This window comes from Thrips palmi, unplaced genomic scaffold, assembly GCF_012932325.1.
Source record: "Thrips palmi isolate BJ-2018 unplaced genomic scaffold, TpBJ-2018v1 HiC_scaffold_10, whole genome shotgun sequence".
Taxonomy (NCBI): Eukaryota; Metazoa; Arthropoda; class Insecta; order Thysanoptera; family Thripidae; genus Thrips; species Thrips palmi.
In genome coordinates, this window is record NW_023144621.1 from 16,348,722 (window position 1) to 16,365,515 (window position 16,794).

Here is a 16,794-nt window from a genome sequence, read left to right on the forward strand (position 1 = left end):
CACTTTCGCTAGCCCGCTCTATACCGGTGTAGCCCGGTGTGTGGAGACTAGGGAGGTACGGGCAGTCCACGGTGTAACAGTCCAAGATGCAGCTGTCACCTACTTTTCGCCAAGGCCGGGGCTCGAACCGCTGACGACTAGACTCCTCGTGCCACACGATTCCAGGAACGGAGCTCGACGGGGAAGTCCAGTCAGCGCCGTGTGCGTCACTCTTGGACGATAAGGCCGCTGCAGTCCCACTCCCACTCATGGAGCGTCCGCACGGGAGCGAGAGAGACGGAGGGAGATGGAGGGGGGGGGGTGAGAGTGGGTCAGCGAGGCATTCCCTTATTTTCTTGCCGGCCCATGTAGGACCAAAGATTGTGCTGGACACGAGACCAAATCGGCTCGAAGTGTGTTGGAATGGAGATCGTAAAGGGTGTTTTTGCGATAAATGTGTACATTGGAACCGGAACACTGTTTGGATGGGTGTCACCAAAGAAGCACGGTGCATGGAGTGGTAGCAAGCAAAGGTTCGGCTCGGGGGCCTGGCTCTCTAGGGCCGGCAGGTAGCAAGCAAAGCAGGTAGTCAGAGGTGGAAAGAAAGAAAACGGGGGAGGGGGGTTACGGTAAGCCGGAGTTCGCAGAAAGGGAGCGGGTAGGTGAGGGTGGAGGACAGGCGAAGAGGGGGGAGACAGTGGGGATACCCAAACGCAGCATCACACAAAGTAGTCCTACCATGCAGTCACTTATACCAGGCATTTCGCTACCCTTCTCAAACGGCAAGTGTCCTGACTTTCCTAACTCAGCTTAGGAGAAAATCAGGGGGAAAAGGACACACATTCACGCCGAATTAAAGCCGCGTCTTAATGCCGAATCGGCGTATGGATACTACTGGCGCCATGCAAAAATAGTTCCTGAGTGTTGGCGACATCCCGTCGCCAGTAAACAGAAGCCGAAATTTTTGTTCAAATATTTTATAAACAAGTGTAAAATTGTGGGGTGTTTATATTCGACAATGCCCGGAATTTTCCTCTCCCACAATTAATTGCCTGTGGTAAGTTTGCCTCCAGGTTAGCGCTTTCATCAACCGATCTAACGCCCTGCATTTTTTTAAAAAAAAAGATATAATTCTTCCACTGTGTTGTGGCCTTTTACACTCCTTAATTAAGAAGCTGTCCCGTTTTCCTTTCTCTGGAAAAGTAAGTTTAACTCATCAAGGTCTCTAGATCACTTTGTGAGAAAAGATGTGAGGGTGCGTGCTACAATAATTCTAGGACGCGTCTTGAATTGTGTCTTTGGGGTTAGGGCACTATCTCTCTCTCTCCCGGACCCAGACCCGGAGGTGGGCTTCAAGATAGGGTCGGCGCCAGCCACCGCCAGCGTATTGCATTTTCGGCTCAACAGTGCCAGCGCATCTGTTTTGTCTGCAGCCCCGTCGTTTTGCGACACCCGGTCGCCATGCGCCTTCACCCACACTTCCTGGAAGGCCCAAGTGAAAATTCCTTTTTGTCTCATTTCTAGTTTGCATTGCTCTTGTCCATTGTTGACTTCCCAAGATGTAAATTGGTGCTTTAAATACCAGGCACCTTGTTTTTTTGTTCAGTTAGCATATGTGATCCCCATTCGTTTTACAATGCCCCGATCCAAACCTTTCGTTATCTAGCAAATTGCGTGCGAGTCCCAACTCTTTTGTCCCAACTGACATGTGGAATTGATTTTTTGTTTCAGTATCTATTTGAACCTGAGTTTCGTTTTCTGGAAGACCTTGCTTCACCACCATGTCTGATCCTGCTATTATGGACACTGATGATGGGGACTCTGGGTCAGGAGGACCCATGTCCTCACTCAACTCCCTCTTCTCTTTCACGAGTCCTGCTGTGAAAAAGCTCTTGGGTTGGAAGCAAGGAGACGAAGAAGAGAAATGGGCAGAGAAAGCTGTCGATGCCCTTGTCAAAAAGTTGAAGAAACAAAAAGGTGCCATAGAAGAACTTGAGAAAGCCTTGAGCTCCCCTGGTTCGGACAGTAAATGTGTGACAATACCAAGAAGCTTGGATGGTAGACTACAGGTTGGTACTGAAACGTTGGTCATAACAGGGCTTATGTCTCGACATACTCTACGAGTATTTGTTTTTCAGGTTTCCCACCGCAAGGGACTGCCGCATGTAATTTATTGCAGAGTGTGGCGCTGGCCTGACCTTCAATCACACCATGAGTTGAAGCCCTTGGAGCATTGCCAATACCCATTTTCTGCTAAGCAGAAAGAGGTGTGCATCAACCCATACCACTACAAAAGAGTTGAAAGCCCAGGTATGGGGAGATCGGAAGCTTGATAAATTAAACTGAAGGATCATGTGAGATTTTTCACTTACAATATTTTTTCTGTGCAGTTTTGCCCCCTGTCCTTGTTCCGCGACACAGTGAGTTTGCTCCTGGGCACTCACTCCTACCGTTCCAGCAAATCCCTGAGCCAGCCATGCCTCACAACGTGTCATACTCATCAATGGGATTTAACTCATCCAGCTCACATGGTGCACCTAATCCTGGATCTCCACTGAGCAGTGTACCAAGTCCAGCTAGCTCAGGTGGGGCACCTCACAGCCCTTTTGGGAGTAATGGCTTGCCAGGTAATGAGTTACAGGACTTTTGAAAAGCGGAGGTGCTTGGGTGTTGTGTATTCTATGTTCTGAGAAATAACTTGCGCCCTTGCTTCCAGAAGAAACCCCTCCTCCTGCCTACAGCCCGTCAGAGGACAGCCAACATGGCACCAACAATGCAGAGCAAGCTATGGATGTCACTAAAATGAGTGCTGAAGTTGCTCCTGTATCCTATCAGGTGTGTGTTGAGTCCCCTTTTGTTTTGCATGTTCGGATTGTCCTTGACATTGTCCAATCATTATCTTGTCATATGTTTCTTACCATCAGGAACCAACCTATTGGGCCAGTATAGCATATTATGAGCTAAATTGTAGAGTTGGAGAAGTTTTCCATTGCCAAGCACATTCAGTGACGGTCGATGGGTTCACCAACCCTAGCAACAACTTTGACAGGTTTTGTCTTGGGCAGCTCTCAAATGTTAATAGAAATTCAACTATTGAAAATACAAGGAGGCATATTGGCAAAGGTGAAGTATTATTACTCCTTCAGGGTATGAGAAATTGGCTAGTTGTTTTCACCTGTACTCATTTAAATTGAATCTCCCACAGGAGTGCACCTATATTATGTGGGAGGCGAAGTTTATGCTGAATGCATGTCAGACAGTGCCATATTTGTTCAGTCTCGGAACTGCAACCATCATCATGGCTTTCATCCAAGCACAGTATGCAAAATCCCCCCATCATGTTCCCTGAAGATCTTCAACAATCAAGAGTTTGCTCAATTGTTGTCCCAAAGTGTAAACCATGGCTTTGAAGCAGTATATGAGCTAACTAAAATGTGCACTATTCGGTATGGATTTAATTGGTTTTTATCACTTATTCCTTCCTTTACTTATTGTTTGTCTTTTTAACTGTCCTCTCTTTTGCAGGATGTCATTCGTGAAAGGCTGGGGTGCCGAGTATCATCGGCAAGATGTAACCAGTACTCCCTGTTGGATTGAGGTGCACCTTCATGGACCTTTACAATGGTTGGACAAAGTATTGACTCAAATGGGAGCACCCCACAATGCAATTTCATCTGTGTCGTGAAACTTGAGTGCCTGCTCTTTTCAAATGGCCTTGGACAAATGAGTTTAAGAATGTGCTTTGTGTGTTGTGATAGTCTACTAGAGTGGAATGTTGTGGTGAACATTTTATGATTGTTTGATGCCCTGTTAATGCTTTTTGACGCTACACTTTATGTACTTGCTTGCATAATTTTAAACTTGAAGCAATTCTATGCGCAGTAGGTTTTCCCCATCACAATCTTGCAAGCTGCTTAGAGTTCTGACCGAAATTGGACTTTATTCTATTTCATCATCAGCTGTAAAGGTTCATTTTGTAAGTCATAGATGTCCATTATTTCTTGGAAATTAGGGACATTAGAATCTACAGTTCTTTTAGACTTGCCCTCAAATGTTAAAAAATATTCCTTCTGAACAAAAGAAGGAGAGAACAATCGTAGCAGCTGTTTATTTGACTATCCATCCATTTTACCTACTTAACTGACTTAGCATCCGTCTTGCTATGAATGTTTTTCAGCTGACTTGAAGTAAATGGTAAATCGAAACAAAATATTGCTTAAGTCCATTTTTAATGACCATTTGGAGGTATTAATATTTTTGTATGACTCTTACATGCTGTGGTTTTTCCACAATTTGTATCTTGAGCCGAACAGAAAAATTTCCTGCTAAATTAAAATTTTGTCAATGGCAACTTTTCCATGACTATTAACTTGGCTTGCACAACTGTTAGGTTAAATTTTTGTTTGAGGTCAAATGAAATATCCAGATTTCTCTCTATTATCTAATAGTGTGACAACATAAATTTTTCTCTAACTATGAATGGAATGTGAAGATATGTATAAATAATGCTGTGCCAAATTATATTCTGTTACAGTTAAGCAACACATGTAGTTTATTGTTCTGTCAGATATTTTGGAAAGTTATTGCTCATGAAGTAGATATTCTTCTAGTCTATGGAATGTGGACCCATGGGTTGGTACTTACAGTACCCTCTAGAATTTATAGCAGTGTCAAATTTTTCCATAGAATTTTTCAACTTCATGTTGCCTGTATTGAAGTATTTCTAAATCTTGGTTTCATTATGCTTTGTTGGAAAAATCAGGTGAAACTTCTATTTCTTGTTGACATTTTGGATTTTGTGTAAATGTTCTGTGTACTGTTGTGCACAGCATCTCAGTTTACCCTTTTTAAGAAAAAACAAAGGTCTGTTCTATTGACAGATTGATGCACTGATTAATGTCGGTACCTAAAGACATGAAGCTTGTTACTGTATTTGCTGCAGCACTTAATTGTAAAGAAGTTAAAATATTTTGGTAACCTTATTTACAACCTGCACAACAAATAAATGCCTTAATGCTCTGGTTTTATGGTACCACAGCTGTCCAATGAAGCATTGTACTGCACAATTGCTACATTTTTACTAGAGTTACTGCTGACAACTGCTGACTGTTTATATTCTATTTTGATGGTGTTGCCTTTAAATTTTTGCATGTTTTACAAGTGCCATGGCCTAGTCTACATTAGCATGTTATTTTGCTACTGTTAACAGTAGTTTTGCTAGTTGCTATATTAATGTGTAATGAGTGAAACTTAATTTTCTCTTGTCTTAAAAAAATTTAGAAAGAAAAAGATCAAAACAGCAACTTTGTTTATCTTTGCATTCAACTAAATGCGGTTACAGGAAAGCTAAGTTTGTAACTTTTTGTAGTAGAGTTGTCTTGTCATTCCATTATATATGTATGTGGCTTAAAGTGTGTGTCTAATTTGTATCCTTTTATAACGGATGTGATGTGTTGCCTTATGTTAAAAGTGAGGGTAAACTGTGTTAGATAATAATTTTGAATCTTTCGTGTGAGTTTGACCTGGGCCTAGAAACTTACAGAGACCATTCATAACCTATTATGTCCATGTAATCGTATACCTTGACTTTAATTCTCAGGTTTGCTGTATTGCTGTGATTTCACAGATAATAGCTACCTAAGCTGTGTGTCAGATGTACTTTTTGTCTAAAGTACTCTTCATGCTCAAAATTTCACTTATTATTGGACTTCTTTTCTAGTTAAGTGAAATGTGCAGTTACATTTAAAGGCATTCATGTGTGATTTGACTTATTTAACAATATCTGAGAACTGAAATGGTGTTTATGCCACTTATTACTAAATGTTAGAAGTAGAAGTAAATTTTGTGTTCGAAATGGATGAACCAAATGTGTGGGTAAATTTTAATCTTAAAGTATAAGTATTGATCTCTTATGGTTTATGCAGGACTGATGTGTGATGTGTGATTGGAGCTAGAAAGAGCGGTGGTGCGTGTCTTTCATATAAAACGAAAATAATTTCTAGCATGATTGTGCAAGTGTTTAAGAGTTTCAATATTTGTGTGAATTCTGTTGTTTTGTTTTTTTCAAACGGTGTCTGTTGCGTTGTGTAAATTTTACTTGACTCTATATTTCTTTTTTTTTTATTGGTTTCTCAAATCAGCCATCAAGTTCTGTCACTCAGAGTCTGCATTTTGGCTCAAAGTAACCTTTTTTTTTTTTATGTTATGTTGTATCACTAGAAATTTTTTTTCTATTTTATCTTTGCTTGAAATAGCTCTCTTCCTATACTGTTTTCTGTTTTACTAGAGGATTTCTGTTATGTTACTCAAGATCTATATAGACAACCTGGCCGTGTGAGGTTGTGATTTTGCCAGCCTTTTTTCGTGACTTAATTTATGAACTGGAAATTGCATTGCATATGCAGTGATATTCTCAGTAAGTTAGGTTTGTATGCTGGTTTTTTTAAGAAACTGAACCTTGTTGGCCTCATTGAAAATTCTTCTTTATTAATGTTTTTATTCTTCAATTGCATTATTTTTTATGTTGTTTTATTGCTGTCACCACTCAAATTTTCTAATGTTTCACGGCATTTAAATTCTAACTTAATGTTCGATCAGTTGCAGATTTATGTATGAACTGTTGCTGTCTGATATAATACTAATTGCCCTGTCTGGTAAATTTCAAGTACTTCTATATTTGTTTGGGTCATTTTCTCATTGCAGATTGAAGACCTGAGTTTTAGCTATTCCTACTATTTCGATCACTTGCAGGGGTTTATTGATGGATGATTTTACGGTCGTTATTAATTATGTGCTGTGAAGTAGAACTTTTATGATTTTTATTTTGCCATTTGTTTCATAAGAGTTTTATGAATTTAATTAAAGTGTGTGTTTATGAATGTATCACCAATAAAGGGGGTGAATCATGTTAATCCTTAATGTTGCTGTGAAGCTAATGGGGATCAATCGAGTTAGGCAACTTGTCTTCAGATTCCCTAGATTAGTGTTCTCATGAGTATTGATGTGGAGTATTGAAAGTAAAATCAGTTGTATATAAACTGTAGTTTAGTGAATGTATGATTATGAATGTTTTTCATTTGAGCGCTTATTGTGTTGGTGCTTTACCCTTGAAATTGTGTGGTTCTAGATTGTTTCTTCCATGCTTTCTTCCTGTGAAAATCCTAAAGGGTTGAGATGTAAATAAGAAAAGTTTGTGACATTTCTCTTGCTGAGAAACTTTGATTCCTCCTATGTGCCAGTTTTTAGAGTGTAGTGGATGCTTGTTGCATCATCAATGAATATGTACTGGTTTTCATTCAGGGTTCGTTCCCAATTGGTTGTGTGGGCCATCTGTATTACAGAATGGTTTGGCCACCAACCTTTCCTGCTTGTCCGGCTACACCTTGTACAAAATAAAAATTCTTAAAAGAATTGCAGCGCTGCTGTTCTTTTCATTTTGAAAATCTTGACCAATGTACATACCTTCGTACATACCCGAGGCGTAAACTCCACCCACAGTAGTGAAGTCAGGCCTCCGGAGAGACTTGCTAGTTTAGAGAGAGAACGGAGGATGCCGCATTTTTTCACGGGATAGTGATGGGCGCCATATTCAAAAAGAGTGTACCCATCCCGCTCCAGAGTGCTCAAGGTTTCCGGTTTCCGGTGCTCACCTGTCCACCAACCCTCTTCACCTTCACACCACACCCTTAGTTAGCTCCAGACAAATTCGAAAGCACGATAACATAACTCGAACGAGGGCATTTTCATTTAACTTCGAATATGATTCGTTGAGGCCCACAGATTCCTCGCGAAATCAATGTCCCCCGCCAACCGTTTCAGATTTGTCTCGGCAGGTTAGTCAGCTTGCTTCAGTCACGCGAAATTTTTCATCCGACTTCACTTTGGTGAACGTGCACGGTGGCTCGCATCCCTTTCCGGTTCTTCACACGTAACGCACAGAAGGTGTGCTTTTGTAGCTTGTTTATCCTACGTTTTTCAGTGCAATCCGCATTTACTGAAAACTGAAGTAATTTTCATCTTGTAGTAAATTTTGTACTGATTGCTGCGGGTTCTATCTTTTGATTTCAGGACGACCTTTAGCTGCCAAAATGTCAGACGCCGGACAGTAAGTATTTCTAACCTCCTGACCGTAAACACTGATATCTTCTTGTTTCTTGAATTCTCTCATTTCCATTTTCAATTATTCGTAGTGCCTTTAAGCACACTTCCGCATTACTCTCCCGTTCAAATTAAAACTGATATCGGGTTTCAAGTTTTGGCAATCACTTTGATTCATAAACATTGCGATACCCGATTTTCGTACCCCTAACTTAACTGTCTTGGTCTGAAGCTTAACTCAAGATTGGTGCTTTCCTTCCAGAGATGACGTTCCCTCCGCCGTCCCCGTCGCCACCGGCGGCCCCATGGACGTTAACACCGCTCTCCAAGAAGTGCTGAAGAACGCTCTTATCCATGATGGTCTTGCCCATGGTCTTCATGAGGCTGCCAAGGCTCTCGACAAGTAAGTATCATGCTGCCAAAGTGACCAGCAAGCTCGAACCTTTCCCTGCTAAAGTAGTTGACATTTTGCCTGTATTGGTTTTGGCTGGCTCGAGTTGTGAAGTTCTCACATGTTCAATATCGGAACACTTGTCGATGCTTTTGGAAGTGGGCAGCTTTTTGTGTTTTCCCGTGTTCTTATTATCTTTTGCTGGATTGCATAGGCTCTGCAATTTGACTCCCCGGAAAGAGCTGATATCTAAGCATCATTCGTACTTTACTAACCTGAGAAATATTATCTTGTTTATTTGGGCCAATTTCTGCCAATGAGCAATGTATCAGTATTAGTCAATCAGTATATTTCCCTCTAATCAGCTATTAGGCTCCCTTGTGTCAGAATTCATTTCAAAACACAGTGTATTGTTTTCATTTAAATAATTGTGTTCCTCATTTTGTTTATCATCAATGTAATGACTTTAGCTGTTGTTTTTTTTGTCTTTACATCGTAGAAGTATGTCATAAGTCTGTTTCCACATTTGTAATAAGTCAGTGCAATTCATGGTATCCTCATTGTTTGCTTTTTTTTTTTTTTCAGGCGACAGGCTCTCCTCTGCTTGTTGGCTGACAACTGCGACCAGCCCGCTTACAAGAAGTTAGTTGAAGCCCTGTGCAATGAGCACCAGATTCCCATTATCAAGGTTGAGGACAACAAGAAGCTTGGAGAGTGGGCCGGTCTGTGCAAAATTGACAACACTGGCAAGCCCCGCAAAATTGTTGGCTGCTCCTGCGTCGTAGTTAAGGTAAAGTCTGCACAAGAATATCAGAAAAGATGAACAGCAGATTCAAATCTGTCTTGTTTTGTTCTGTCATTAATAATTGTCTTCACATTCCAGGACTACGGTGAGGAATCTCCCGCCCTCGATGTTGTTAAAGGATACGTGGAGGCCCTTACCTCAGCGTAATTATGTACCTTTGTATCATAAAATTTTAAAAATTAAAAAAAAAATCATAAAATTTGCAAAGTTTATCAACCTTGTCTCTGAACACATGAACACACTCAGTCACTAGACAATGCTAAACAGTATTTGTCAATTTTACTGGACGACTGTGACAATCACCTCAATTACTCGCTGGCGGGGGCAGAACGTGTCCACTAAACATACTGAAGATAATGTTTTGGGCATCTCGCCGTGCACTGCCCGATCGAGACAAATGAAGAACTCTTTCCCCCCCCTCCCGCCCCCGCCTGCGTCGTCGTCGTTATCTCCGACCCGACTCCTGTCAAGTTTGCTGACACGTTTGAACCGCCGCAGTGTTTACGTGGAATGTGGAAGGGTTGACATTCGGCGTCTTAGCTGCGTCTTCGGCGGCGTAGAGAATGCTTAAGGCAATCATTCTAATCGGAGGGCCCTTGAAGGGTATGTCATTGATTTAATTACAAGCATCTAGGTTATGTTTTGTTTGCCATGTAAACAAACATTTTTGGGAACACATGTCGCGCGACATTCATTCTTGTAGCGCGTCAATGCGCCTCCTTGCCCTTGTCATGCAATCAAAAGCAGATCATTAGGTATTTCAGTTCATACTGTGATTACAGTTCAGATCTGATTGCTTGTAGATACGAAATTATTTTGTTCCTATTATCTATACAATAATCTGATAGCACCTTGATTGGAAATATCTGTATTTGTCATCCAGGTACCCGATTCCGTCCACTATCTCTTGACATACCGAAACCTCTCTTCCCTGTTGCTGGATTGCCGATGATCCAGCACCATGTCGAAGCTTGTGTCCGTGTTCCTAACTTGAAGGAAATTTTAATTCTGGGCTATTATCCTCCTTCGGAACTTCAGCAGTTCATTACAGACATGATTCAGGAGTACAAGGTGAACATTAGGTGAGATCTTAATTGAAGACAGTGCCACAAATATTCCCCAATTGGCATTTTGCCAATGTTTCACTTCATTGTAAATTTTGCAGGTACCTTCAAGAGTTCACTGCTCTTGGGACAGCAGGTGGAATGTATCACTTCCGTGATCAGATTTGCAGTGGGAATCCTGATGCGTTTTTCGTACTCAATGGTGATGTTTGTGCTGATCTACCCCTGCAGGAACTATTTTCATTTCACCAATCAAAAAATGCCTTGGTAAAAATAGATCTGATCTAGTTGGCTACAATCTATTCATACAATTTCTTAAAAACCTACCTTAATCCCAGAAATTGTGCTCATTCTTATTTTTAGGTGTCTGTTTTGGCCACTGAAGCTACCAGACAGCAGTCTCTTTTGTATGGCTGCATGGTACGGGATGAATTAACATCTGAAGTCAAGCACTATGTCGAAAAGCCATCTACCTTTGTTTCTACTCTCATCAGTTGTGGGGTCTATGTCTTCAGCACAGAGGTGTTTCAGATAATGTCCTCTGTTTTCAACAACAAGCAGTCTGATTATTACAGGTGAGCACCACCAAAAAATATGGTAAAATAACAGTTATAGCTTTTAGTAATTGTTGATAAGATAAATTTTGAAACTTTCTTTTCTAGTGACAATAACCATAGTACTAAAGAAGCTAGCTGCATGCAGCTTGAGCAGGAAGTTTTAATGCCTTTGGCTGGTACTGGCAAATTCTTTGCTATGCCAACTACGACCTGGTGGTCCCAGCTCAAGTCAGCAGGGTCAGCAATTTATGCTAATCGCCATTACTTACATCTCTATCAAGATAAAAATCCTCAACGGTAACTTTTTGAAATCTTAGTTTTAAACAGTCAAATTATTTATCCTCTGATTTTCCTTGGTAACACGACTTTGATAATGTTTATGTAGCTTAGCTGAGAGTCGTGCAAAGGATGCTTCAAATGACAGCCGCTGCAACATCATTGGAGACGTGCATGTTCATCCAACTGCATCTGTACATCCCTCTGCAACTGTATGTTCAGTATAAATTAACTTATAGCACATGAAAAGCAAAGAATAAATTTATGTTTCCTGTTCAGCTGGGTCCCAACGTGAGTGTTGGTGCTGGTGCTGAAATTGGACCTGGGGTGCGAATCAAGGAGTCCATTATCCTCTCTGGTGCCAGCATTGCAGATCACAGCTTGGTCCTACACAGCATTGTTGGTATGGTTGCATCTTTTTTTCATTAATTATGTCACCACTATCTCTCCACAAAGAAGAACGAACTAATTTCTCTTTTCGGGTGGGCCTATTGCACAAATATAATGTCTTTACTTTTCACTCCAGGAAGAGCAACTCAAGTAGGAAAGTGGAGTCGCGTGGAAGGAACTCCATGTGATCCCAACCCCAATAAACCTTTTGCTAAAATGGACAATCCACCACTTTTCAACATGGATGGTCGTCTTAATCCATCTATTACTATTATAGGTAAGGTGATACTCTCAATGCACCCGCTTCAAATCATCCAAGTTGCTCCCAGATGCTCCTTGATTGGTTGTTTCATTTACAGGTTGTAGTGTAACAGTGCCATCAGAAGTGATTCTCCTCAACTCGATTGTGCTTCCTTACAAAGAACTGACACGCAGTTTCAAAAATGAAATTATTCTTTAATTTTAATATTTGTTACTCTATCAGAAAGTGTATACATAGTGTACAGCTTCTGCAGAATTTGTGAAATAAATTTTATGATTTGACAGAAAAAAAAATAGTTTATAATAACATCTAAAAAGTAAAATAAATTTTATCATAAAACTCTGATAAAATTCTTAATTCATGATTGATTTACAGCAATTGTTTTCCAATGATTCATTAATACAATTATAGTAACTAAAGATGAGTTCCATCCTTATGATGCACTGGGATTGCGGGGTTTTGTGTCTTCGTAACATGGGTGCAAGAAAATGGCATTCTTCTTTTGAGGATTATAGAATTCATGGCCCTGTGTCAGAATGAAAGTAGTTACACATGTGCCACTCAACCTACATACCAAATAAAAATAAATATACTAACCTTGTGCCAATCATAGCTGAGGGCATAAGCAAAAATCTGTCCGTTGTGGTTGAAGCAACAGCGAGTGATAGGCTGGTCAAACTGCTCAGATGACTTCAATTTAGTTCTGGAGTCCTTATCCCAGAAGTTGAAAGTTCCATCACTTCCACAGGTCGCCACAGTATTGTGCACAGGATGGAAGGCAATGTCATTGACCTGTGTGATGAGGAAATGTTAGACAGTAGAACTGCATTTTAATTTTACACAAAAGATGAGAACACTTACAGCATATATTTCTTGGAAGGAATTGTTAGCTCCATTTATTCTCTGACATTTAAATGTGAAATTGTCTTTAGGATTAGCAGCATTGATATACTGAATAGCCACCCGTCCTTCAACACTACCAACAGCATATCCTGGATGAATAGTAAATTGTGGTCCTTTAATTGTCCTTTTACCGTATGGAAAAGCAACCGAGAAGACAGTGACTAACCTGTAGGAGAGGCCTTTTTGTCCCTCATGATTGCAACGCAGCGGTGCTGATGTTTAAGATTTGTTTCCGCTCGTCTAAATTCTTGAGGCTTTCCTTCTAATTGATAAATGATTAATTGCTTACCAGCTGTTATAACAACTGCCATAGGATAGTCCTGTGTTCATCAAATAAAAGCATTAACAAAGTTTTAAAACAGAAGACAAGAAAAACACAACAATAGGAGAGGAGGGAGGACTTGAACTTACAACTGCAGCACCATAACACCTCTCTGGCAGAGTTATAGTCATCATTGGATTAGCACTACGCATATCCCAGAATTTTAAGGTTTTATCCCATGAGCCTGTCATCAGGCAAGTGTAGTTAGGACTTTTAATCCAATGACATGTCTTCACTGGGGCATCATGTTGGGCAACTTGCAAAGTCTGATTGCTACCTAGGTCCCAGCATTTCACTTGTTTGTCACACGACGCCATCATTACCTTGGTACCGTCCTGAAAATCAAGCAGAGCCCATTGTGAAGAGACAAGGCTTCAACCATTGTCAATATTTCATAAGCTGAACTGCTCTGTACTTACATCTGTCCAACACACGTCTAGCACAGGCCCATCACAGTTTTGCATTGACTTCGGGATAGTTTTTCCTGTTTGTTCCACCTCCCAGCAGCGCACCTAGAAACCCCAACTATTACACTCAGGGAACCAAAAATGTTACATGTTAACAGGCGAATCGAAGCCAAAACTCACATTATTATCCCAGCTTCCAGCAACGAGGAAGTTTTGCTGAAGAGCGGCAGGACTAAACGCCAGAGATGACACAGAGTCTTCTGGCGGAGCCATAACTTCAAAGTCCTTCACTACTGCGGTCGTTTGTTGGGTGCGAGCCCCTCCAAACGAGGTGTTCGCACCAAGTGCATTAGGTTGAAACATTTTAAGTCTGTCGTTTTACAGTGATGGCACCTGGAACTGAGAAGAAATGTGTCGTGTTTACATACAGCAGCAGCAGGTGCAATAGCAAAATGAAATGAGGGAAGTTGGATAGTCGACGCCCTGCAAGAAGGGAATGACTACATCTGGAAAAGGAAATAACGCCAATGAACTCATAGAGTAAAAGACGCTAAAATTTGAGTTCAACAACAAACAAAGGAACCATTAGGAGGTTATAAAAGTTGGAGGAAAAGCTCTTGAATCCTACACTTACCAGTTGGCAAGTGCGACGGCGTTAGAAAGGTACTCTAAAGACTATGATAGAGTAGTGGCCATTGATTTTACAAACCTTCGTTACTTCATTCATTCAACAAAATAAAAAATTTAGCTTGTGTTGGTCCACGCGCGCCGCCGTGACTCAAGGCAGAAACCGGAGAGCCACGACCCACCGCAACAACCACAACGCGCATTGGCGGGAAGTTCAAACGTTTGCATTATGAAAAATGTTCGCTGATGTTTTCAATGGTTTCGCATCAGGTTGTCTAGGGGATAAGGGGCTTGCAACATTACTGCATGACTGCTTAATTTAAAAGATTATATTTCACATAAGTTACTTGTACTATAACACATATATTAGGCTCATTTGTACATTGTCAAGACCGTATTTCACACATTCAGTTCTTTTGCTATGAGGTTGACTTGCTTCGTGGTTTCATGTCTTCATAACACGGGTATAAAAATATGCTGTTTTTCTTCTGTGGGTTATAATATTCATGGCCCTAAAGGAAAATTTCATAGAAATAGAAATAAATAATGATCAACAATAGATGAAAAATCTGTGCATTATCTATTGCATTGTCACCTTCGACCAATCGTAGCTAAGAGCATATGCAAAAATCTGCCCATTGTGGTTGAAGCAACAGCGAGTTATTGACTGATCCTGTTGTTCAGATGATGCCAATTTAATACGTGAATCTTTGTCCCAAAAGCTGTATGTTCCATCACTTCCAACAGTTGCTACTGTATTGTGTACTGGATGAAAAGCAATATCATTCACCTAAAAATAAAAACATAATAACATTTAAAATTTGAACTTAACAAAATTACACAACAAACAATTTTATGTAAAATTACTAACAGCATAAATTTCCTGGTAGGTATTGTTGGCACAATTGACCCTGTGGCACTTGAATGTAAAGTTTTCTGATGGGCTCTGAGGATTTACATATTGAACAGCAACCCGACCTTCCACACTTCCAACAGCATAGCCTGGCAATTAAATTTTAAAATTCATTAAAAACATCTATGAATGTAAGAAGTTCAGACACAAACAAGCATTGAGTTCACTTACCTGTGGGGGAATTTTTTTTGTCTCTCATGATGGCCACACAACGGTGCTGGTACTTAAGGTTTGTTTCTCCCCGATTAAACTCCTGAGGCTTTCCTTCTAGTTGATACACAATTAAATGCCTCGCAGCAGTTATGACAACTGCCATAGGAAAATCCTTGGAAAAAGAAAAATTACCGTAAATATATGAAATTAGAAAGTTTACAATTCACACACTCAAGGTTGATTCAACTTGGTACTCACTACTGCAGCCCCATAGCATCTCTCTGGCAGATTAATAGTCATTATTGGATTAGCACTACGCATATCCCAGAATTTTAAGGTCTTATCCCAAGAGCCTGTCATTAGACAAGAGTATGAAGGGCTTTTGATCCAGTGACACGTTTTGACAGGGGCGTCATGTTGAGCAACCTGGATAGTTTGATTGCTACCCAAGTCCCAGCATTTTACTTGCTTGTCACAAGAGGCCATCATTACCTTTGTACCATCCTAAAAATAGACAAATATTTAATTTAATACACAAAAGTCCACACATGAATAATTTAAGAGATGAAGCTTTTGATAGCACTTACATCCGTCCAGCACACATCCAGTACTGGTCCGTCCATATTCTGCATTGATTTAGGGACGGTTTTTCCCGTTGGCTCTACCTCCCAACAACGAACCTGCACAATTTACAAACAGAATCAGTTGCAGTGTTTTTATTATGACAGGCGGGTGCACTAAACACCAATGATTTACAATTGTTTTATTTAAATTTTTTGTACAACACATCATTGTCAAAAAACTTAGTTATTCCTTACATTGTTATCCCAGCTGCCGGCAATCAGGAAATTTTGTTGGAGAGCGGCTGGACTGAAGGCGAGGGAAGAAATAGAGTCCTCAGGAGGCGATTCAACCTCAAACGCTTTGGAGTTTGGGGCGGCAGCTTGAGGTCGAGCGCCCCCAAATGGGGTGCCTGCGCCAGCGCCTAGTGCCGTTTGACCGAACATCCTACAGAGGGGTGACTGGGAAACTACAACCAAAGCATGAGGGAAACCACATACGGGAATGAATGAATGAGTGATTGAATGGGTACCAATCCTACACCACAAGGGCAGAGGATATTCTAATACAGATTTATTCAGCACACCGACCTGTAAAGGTAATTTCAAACTGAAAATCGTGAAGGAACGTCAATGAAGATAAATAAGTAAAAGCAAACAGAACAGAGAGTACAACGCCGAAAGGGAGGGAATCCTGAGGGGGATTCGTAGAACTTGGCTGTTGGGGAAGAAACTGAGAATGGGAAATCGAATGCTGACCTACTGTTGTGAAGCGCTTCAGCTATCCGAAACGTTCTAAATAAACATTCATGAAGATAGAGGTACTAATTTCGAATTACACAAACATAACCGCGTCACAGAAACATAAACGGCCGTTGAGCGGCTGCCCTCAACCTCAACTCCTGCACCCTTCACGACGAGTCAAAACAACACGGCCCCTTCCCCTGCGACCGGCAACCTTCGGATGCCTTCGGGTGACTTCGGGTCTCTTCGGGTGCCTCCGGATGAGCCAAGTTCTCGCACCCCCGGCAGTCGACTTGCGATGCCGGTTGCCCCTTTACGTGTTCGAGAGGGCGCGTCACTGCCTT

General features: G+C 40.9%; 5 protein-coding genes across 14 annotated transcripts; 3 read left to right on the forward strand and 2 right to left on the reverse strand.

Moving 5' to 3' along the window:
- The first annotated feature begins 726 nt into the window (after window positions 1-726).
- On the forward strand, window positions 727-7,389 carry LOC117654331 (protein mothers against dpp). Of its 4 annotated transcripts, none has more exons than XM_034400906.1 (8): window positions 727-1,036; window positions 1,711-2,048; window positions 2,118-2,289; window positions 2,370-2,606; window positions 2,696-2,814; window positions 2,904-3,102; window positions 3,185-3,425; window positions 3,505-7,389. In XM_034400906.1, the coding sequence occupies exons 2-8, from the start codon at window positions 1,761-1,763 to the stop codon at window positions 3,662-3,664; spliced, it is 1,416 nt and encodes a 471-aa protein (XP_034256797.1). In that variant the 5' UTR covers window positions 727-1,036; window positions 1,711-1,760; the 3' UTR covers window positions 3,665-7,389. The 4 variants fall into 4 exon arrangements, with proteins under 4 accessions (XP_034256797.1, XP_034256800.1, XP_034256799.1 ...); XM_034400909.1 differs by having other exon boundaries at window positions 731-1,036; window positions 2,699-2,814; XM_034400908.1 differs by lacking the exon at window positions 727-1,036 and adding an exon at window positions 1,059-1,181.
- A 407-nt stretch (window positions 7,390-7,796) lies between these two features.
- Window positions 7,797-9,471, forward strand: LOC117654338 (40S ribosomal protein S12). The gene is made up of 5 exons (XM_034400922.1): window positions 7,797-7,920; window positions 8,047-8,083; window positions 8,339-8,479; window positions 9,053-9,257; window positions 9,351-9,471. Exons 2-5 carry the CDS (start codon window positions 8,067-8,069, stop codon window positions 9,417-9,419), a joined length of 432 nt encoding a protein of 143 aa, XP_034256813.1. The 5' UTR covers window positions 7,797-7,920; window positions 8,047-8,066; the 3' UTR covers window positions 9,420-9,471.
- A 220-nt stretch (window positions 9,472-9,691) lies between these two features.
- LOC117654332 (mannose-1-phosphate guanyltransferase alpha-A) lies at window positions 9,692-12,131 on the forward strand. 2 transcript variants are annotated; one of them, XM_034400910.1, is made up of 9 exons: window positions 9,692-9,875; window positions 10,156-10,354; window positions 10,438-10,603; window positions 10,700-10,911; window positions 10,999-11,190; window positions 11,279-11,381; window positions 11,449-11,572; window positions 11,696-11,836; window positions 11,919-12,131. In XM_034400910.1, exons 1-9 carry the CDS (start codon window positions 9,836-9,838, stop codon window positions 12,017-12,019), a joined length of 1,278 nt encoding a protein of 425 aa, XP_034256801.1. In that variant the 5' UTR covers window positions 9,692-9,835; the 3' UTR covers window positions 12,020-12,131. The 2 variants fall into 2 exon arrangements, with proteins under 2 accessions (XP_034256801.1, XP_034256802.1); XM_034400911.1 differs by lacking the exon at window positions 9,692-9,875 and adding an exon at window positions 9,886-10,027.
- LOC117654336 (mRNA export factor-like) lies at window positions 12,098-14,298 on the reverse strand. 2 transcript variants are annotated; one of them, XM_034400920.1, is made up of 8 exons: window positions 14,163-14,298; window positions 13,634-13,852; window positions 13,466-13,558; window positions 13,136-13,381; window positions 12,891-13,044; window positions 12,683-12,813; window positions 12,419-12,613; window positions 12,098-12,347 (listed from the first exon to the last, which is right to left on the reverse strand). In XM_034400920.1, the coding sequence occupies exons 2-8, from the start codon at window positions 13,814-13,816 to the stop codon at window positions 12,255-12,257; spliced, it is 1,095 nt and encodes a 364-aa protein (XP_034256811.1). In that variant the 5' UTR covers window positions 13,817-13,852; window positions 14,163-14,298; the 3' UTR covers window positions 12,098-12,254. The 2 variants fall into 2 exon arrangements, with proteins under 2 accessions (XP_034256811.1, XP_034256810.1); XM_034400919.1 differs by having other exon boundaries at window positions 14,088-14,256.
- A 93-nt stretch (window positions 14,299-14,391) lies between these two features.
- LOC117654335 (mRNA export factor-like) lies at window positions 14,392-16,692 on the reverse strand. 5 transcript variants are annotated; one of them, XM_034400915.1, is made up of 9 exons: window positions 16,466-16,634; window positions 16,298-16,316; window positions 15,965-16,176; window positions 15,734-15,826; window positions 15,405-15,650; window positions 15,165-15,318; window positions 14,952-15,082; window positions 14,676-14,870; window positions 14,500-14,592 (listed from the first exon to the last, which is right to left on the reverse strand). In XM_034400915.1, the coding sequence occupies exons 3-9, from the start codon at window positions 16,151-16,153 to the stop codon at window positions 14,500-14,502; spliced, it is 1,101 nt and encodes a 366-aa protein (XP_034256806.1). In that variant the 5' UTR covers window positions 16,154-16,176; window positions 16,298-16,316; window positions 16,466-16,634. The 5 variants fall into 5 exon arrangements, with proteins under 5 accessions (XP_034256804.1, XP_034256806.1, XP_034256809.1 ...); XM_034400913.1 differs by having other exon boundaries at window positions 14,392-14,592; window positions 16,298-16,632; XM_034400918.1 differs by lacking the exon at window positions 16,298-16,316 and having other exon boundaries at window positions 16,546-16,692.
- Between the last annotated feature and the right edge of the window lie 102 nt (window positions 16,693-16,794).

What these genes read in the sequence shown, in the direction of transcription:
- LOC117654331 (XM_034400906.1), top strand. Translation starts at nt 1,761, where the DNA reads ATGTCTGATCCTGCTATTATGGACACTGATGATGGGGACTCTGGGTCA. An exon ending in TGGGAGTAATGGCTTGCCAG is followed by an intron (nt 2,607 to 2,695) that starts GTAATGAGTTAC and finishes CCTTGCTTCCAG; the next exon opens with AAGAAACCCCTCCTCCTGCC. An exon ending in TTGCTCCTGTATCCTATCAG is followed by an intron (nt 2,815 to 2,903) that starts GTGTGTGTTGAG and finishes TCTTACCATCAG; the next exon opens with GAACCAACCTATTGGGCCAG.
- LOC117654338 (XM_034400922.1), top strand. An exon ending in GCTGCCAAGGCTCTCGACAA is followed by an intron (nt 8,480 to 9,052) that starts GTAAGTATCATG and finishes TTTTTTTTTCAG; the next exon opens with GCGACAGGCTCTCCTCTGCT. An exon ending in GCTCCTGCGTCGTAGTTAAG is followed by an intron (nt 9,258 to 9,350) that starts GTAAAGTCTGCA and finishes TTCACATTCCAG; the next exon opens with GACTACGGTGAGGAATCTCC.
- LOC117654332 (XM_034400910.1), top strand. Translation starts at nt 9,836, where the DNA reads ATGCTTAAGGCAATCATTCTAATCGGAGGGCCCTTGAAGG. An exon ending in CTGTACATCCCTCTGCAACT is followed by an intron (nt 11,382 to 11,448) that starts GTATGTTCAGTA and finishes TTTCCTGTTCAG; the next exon opens with CTGGGTCCCAACGTGAGTGT. An exon ending in GGTCCTACACAGCATTGTTG is followed by an intron (nt 11,573 to 11,695) that starts GTATGGTTGCAT and finishes TTTTCACTCCAG; the next exon opens with GAAGAGCAACTCAAGTAGGA.
- LOC117654336 (XM_034400920.1), bottom strand. Translation starts at nt 13,816, where the DNA reads ATGTTTCAACCTAATGCACTTGGTGCGAACACCTCGTTTGGAGGGGCT. An exon ending in TAGACGTGTGTTGGACAGAT is followed by an intron (nt 13,382 to 13,465) that starts GTAAGTACAGAG and finishes CTTGATTTTCAG; the next exon opens with GACGGTACCAAGGTAATGAT. An exon ending in CCTTCCAAGAAATATATGCT is followed by an intron (nt 12,614 to 12,682) that starts GTAAGTGTTCTC and finishes CTCATCACACAG; the next exon opens with GTCAATGACATTGCCTTCCA.
- LOC117654335 (XM_034400913.1), bottom strand. Translation starts at nt 16,153, where the DNA reads ATGTTCGGTCAAACGGCACTAGGCGCTGGCGCAGGCACCCCATTTGGG. An exon ending in TGGATGTGTGCTGGACGGAT is followed by an intron (nt 15,651 to 15,733) that starts GTAAGTGCTATC and finishes GTCTATTTTTAG; the next exon opens with GATGGTACAAAGGTAATGAT. An exon ending in CAAAAAAAATTCCCCCACAG is followed by an intron (nt 15,083 to 15,164) that starts GTAAGTGAACTC and finishes TTTAATTGCCAG; the next exon opens with GCTATGCTGTTGGAAGTGTG.